General features: G+C 46.5%; 1 protein-coding gene across 1 annotated transcript in view; it reads right to left on the bottom strand.

Moving 5' to 3' along the window:
- LOC116845725 (golgin subfamily A member 6-like protein 22) overlaps positions 1-2,377 on the bottom strand; it is a 7,906-nt gene that overhangs the window by 1,726 nt on the left and 3,803 nt on the right. The window contains exon 3 of the mRNA XM_032818765.1: positions 1,684-2,196. Coding sequence (XP_032674656.1) covers positions 1,684-2,196 — 513 coding nt within the window. The remainder of the gene's footprint in view (positions 1-1,683; positions 2,197-2,377) is intronic.

Genomic DNA, 2,377 nt, shown 5'->3' with positions numbered 1-2,377 from the left:
CCTTCCCCTCCTCTCTTCTTCCACCTCTTTAATTCCTCCCTTACTTCTCTTTTCATCTTCCTACATTCCCCATCCAACCATCCTCCTCTCACCTTTTTCTCTTCTCTCTCCACTCTCTTTAAAGCCCCTTCCACTCTCCTCTTCATCTTTCGCCATTCCTCCTCCACTCCCTGCCAATCACCATCCCTCTCCCCCACGTATTTCTCAAACTTCTTCTTTCCCTCTTCCGTCCACCCCTCTTCTTTCTTTCCCTTTCCTTTTTCCAATTCTCTCTTCACGTCCTCCCCCCCTTCACGTAGACTGTGATCGGCTGGTGGTCGGAGTCCACCCAGTCCTCCACCTTCATCCTTACTACTTTCCCTCTCGTCTCCTCATTCCCGATCACATAGTCAATTACCGTCCCTCCCTTCCCTCCCGTAAAAGTCCACTCCCCCTCTTCGTCCCCCTTTATGCATCCATTCATTATCGACCATCCTAATTCCCTTAAAAAACCACACAATTTCTTATCTTCTCTATTCATCTTTTCATCCTTCGAATTTCTCTCTCTCTCCCCTATCCCTCCCTCTCCCTTCTCTCCTATTCCTTCTCCCTCTTTCTCCGTCCTTGCATTAAAATCGCCCCCTATTACTACACTCACCCCCTCCTCTCTCTCCTCCATCCACTCTCTTAACTGCCTTATTTAATCCTCCAAATCCCCATTCACATATACTCCCACTAATCTCCACCATTCTTCCCCCAGATTAACTTTAACCACCTGTAATCCTTCCTCCCTTCTTTCCTCATTCTTTTTTTCTCTTTCTATCCCCTCCCTGATTCCTACAATCATTCCTCCCATTGCCCTCCCTTTTTTACTCTTCCTTCCTGCTTCTTGCACTTCCCAAACATATCCCTTCGGTAACCATTTTTGCACCCTCTCTCATCCCTTTCTCTATAGCCATGTCTCACTTAAGAACATCACATCCCATTCCTTTAATTTCTCCCTAAAATCCTCCTTTTTGTTTTCCATGCCGGCCACGTTCCAAAAACCTATTTTATATTCCTTACCATCTCCTCTTCCCCTATTCCTCCTCTTTCTCCCACCTTTTTCATTTCGTCTATTCCCTGCTTTCTCCCCTTCTCCCTTCCCCCACCCCCCTTCTAAAAAACCTCTATCCTTTTTCCCACCACGTTCCCCCCTTTTTCTCCCTTCTCAACCTCTCTTATTTCTCTTCCCCTCCTTCAGTTCGTCTCTCATCTCATCCCATATCCACAATTTATCTTCAATCCATATTTTCATATATCCTACTCTTACTTTCTTACCTTCCCTCCTATTCCTTTCTGCCTCCTTCCTGATCCATCACTTTACCCTTCTCTCTTTTTCCGTCAAGTCATCCACGATCCATTCCCTCCTCTCCCTCAGCTTCGCCTTTCCCTTCATCACATCTATTTCCCCCCCCCCACACTCGCGAATCTTACCCATACCATTTCCCTTCCCTCCTTATCTTCATTCCCTATCCTCCTCATTCCTTCTATTTCCGCTGTTGCCCCCGTGGGAGCGGTGCACTTGGACACGGTGCATTTGGACACAGCCAATCACAGCACCGTGTGATTAGAGACATTTGTAGGGTCTCTTGGAACAGCGACTTGTGATTGGACTGTGTCCAATTGCCCCTTGTCTAACTGATATACACCCGCCCCCGTTACCTCCAATATCTCTTCTATCTCTCTTCTTAACCCCTCCAACCCCTCTTTCTTTACTCTTACTCTCTTTATTATTATATTCCTCTTCCACTCCTTCCTTTTCCTTTTTTCCTCTTCTAATTCCAATCTCCTCATCCTTTCTTCTAGTACCTTTATATCTCCCTTTTCTCTTATCTCCACCTGCTTCATCCCCTTCCCTTTATCCATCCCCCTTCCTCCCTCGTCCTTCTCCGCCCCTCCCCATCCTTTCTCTATTACCTCCACTCTCTTCTCCAAACCGACTACTCTCTTTCTCATTTCCTCCATCCATTCCTTCATCTCTTCTCTACCTTCATTTATCTCTCTTATTTCACTTTTTATATCCCTAAAACCGTCTCCTACCTCCCTTAATATTTCCTTCAATCCCCCTTCTTCCTGTCTAACCGGTGATCTCTCCAACATCGAACTCCTCTTGAAAATTTCTCCCTCCCTCCTTCCCACATCCTCCTCCAATCTCTCCCTCCTTTTCTCTCCTCTCTTGAATAATTCCAATAGAGGCATACTGTTTGCTCTATCCCTTATCAGACTTTCTGCCTTGTTCTGCCTTCCCTTCCTCCTCTTTTCCTCCCCATTCCCTTCCTCTCCCCTTTTTCCCTTCTCCTTCTCACCCCCTTTTCCCTCCTCCATCCCGTCCTTCTCTCTACCCACTAACTTTCTC

This window comes from Odontomachus brunneus, unplaced genomic scaffold (assembly GCF_010583005.1).
Source record: "Odontomachus brunneus isolate Ranch 3 - 2012 unplaced genomic scaffold, Obru_v1 Obru_scaffold_057, whole genome shotgun sequence".
Classification (NCBI taxonomy): Eukaryota; Metazoa; Arthropoda; class Insecta; order Hymenoptera; family Formicidae; genus Odontomachus; species Odontomachus brunneus.
Note: the sequence above shows the minus strand (reverse complement) of the source record. Positions and strands in the feature narration are given on the sequence as shown.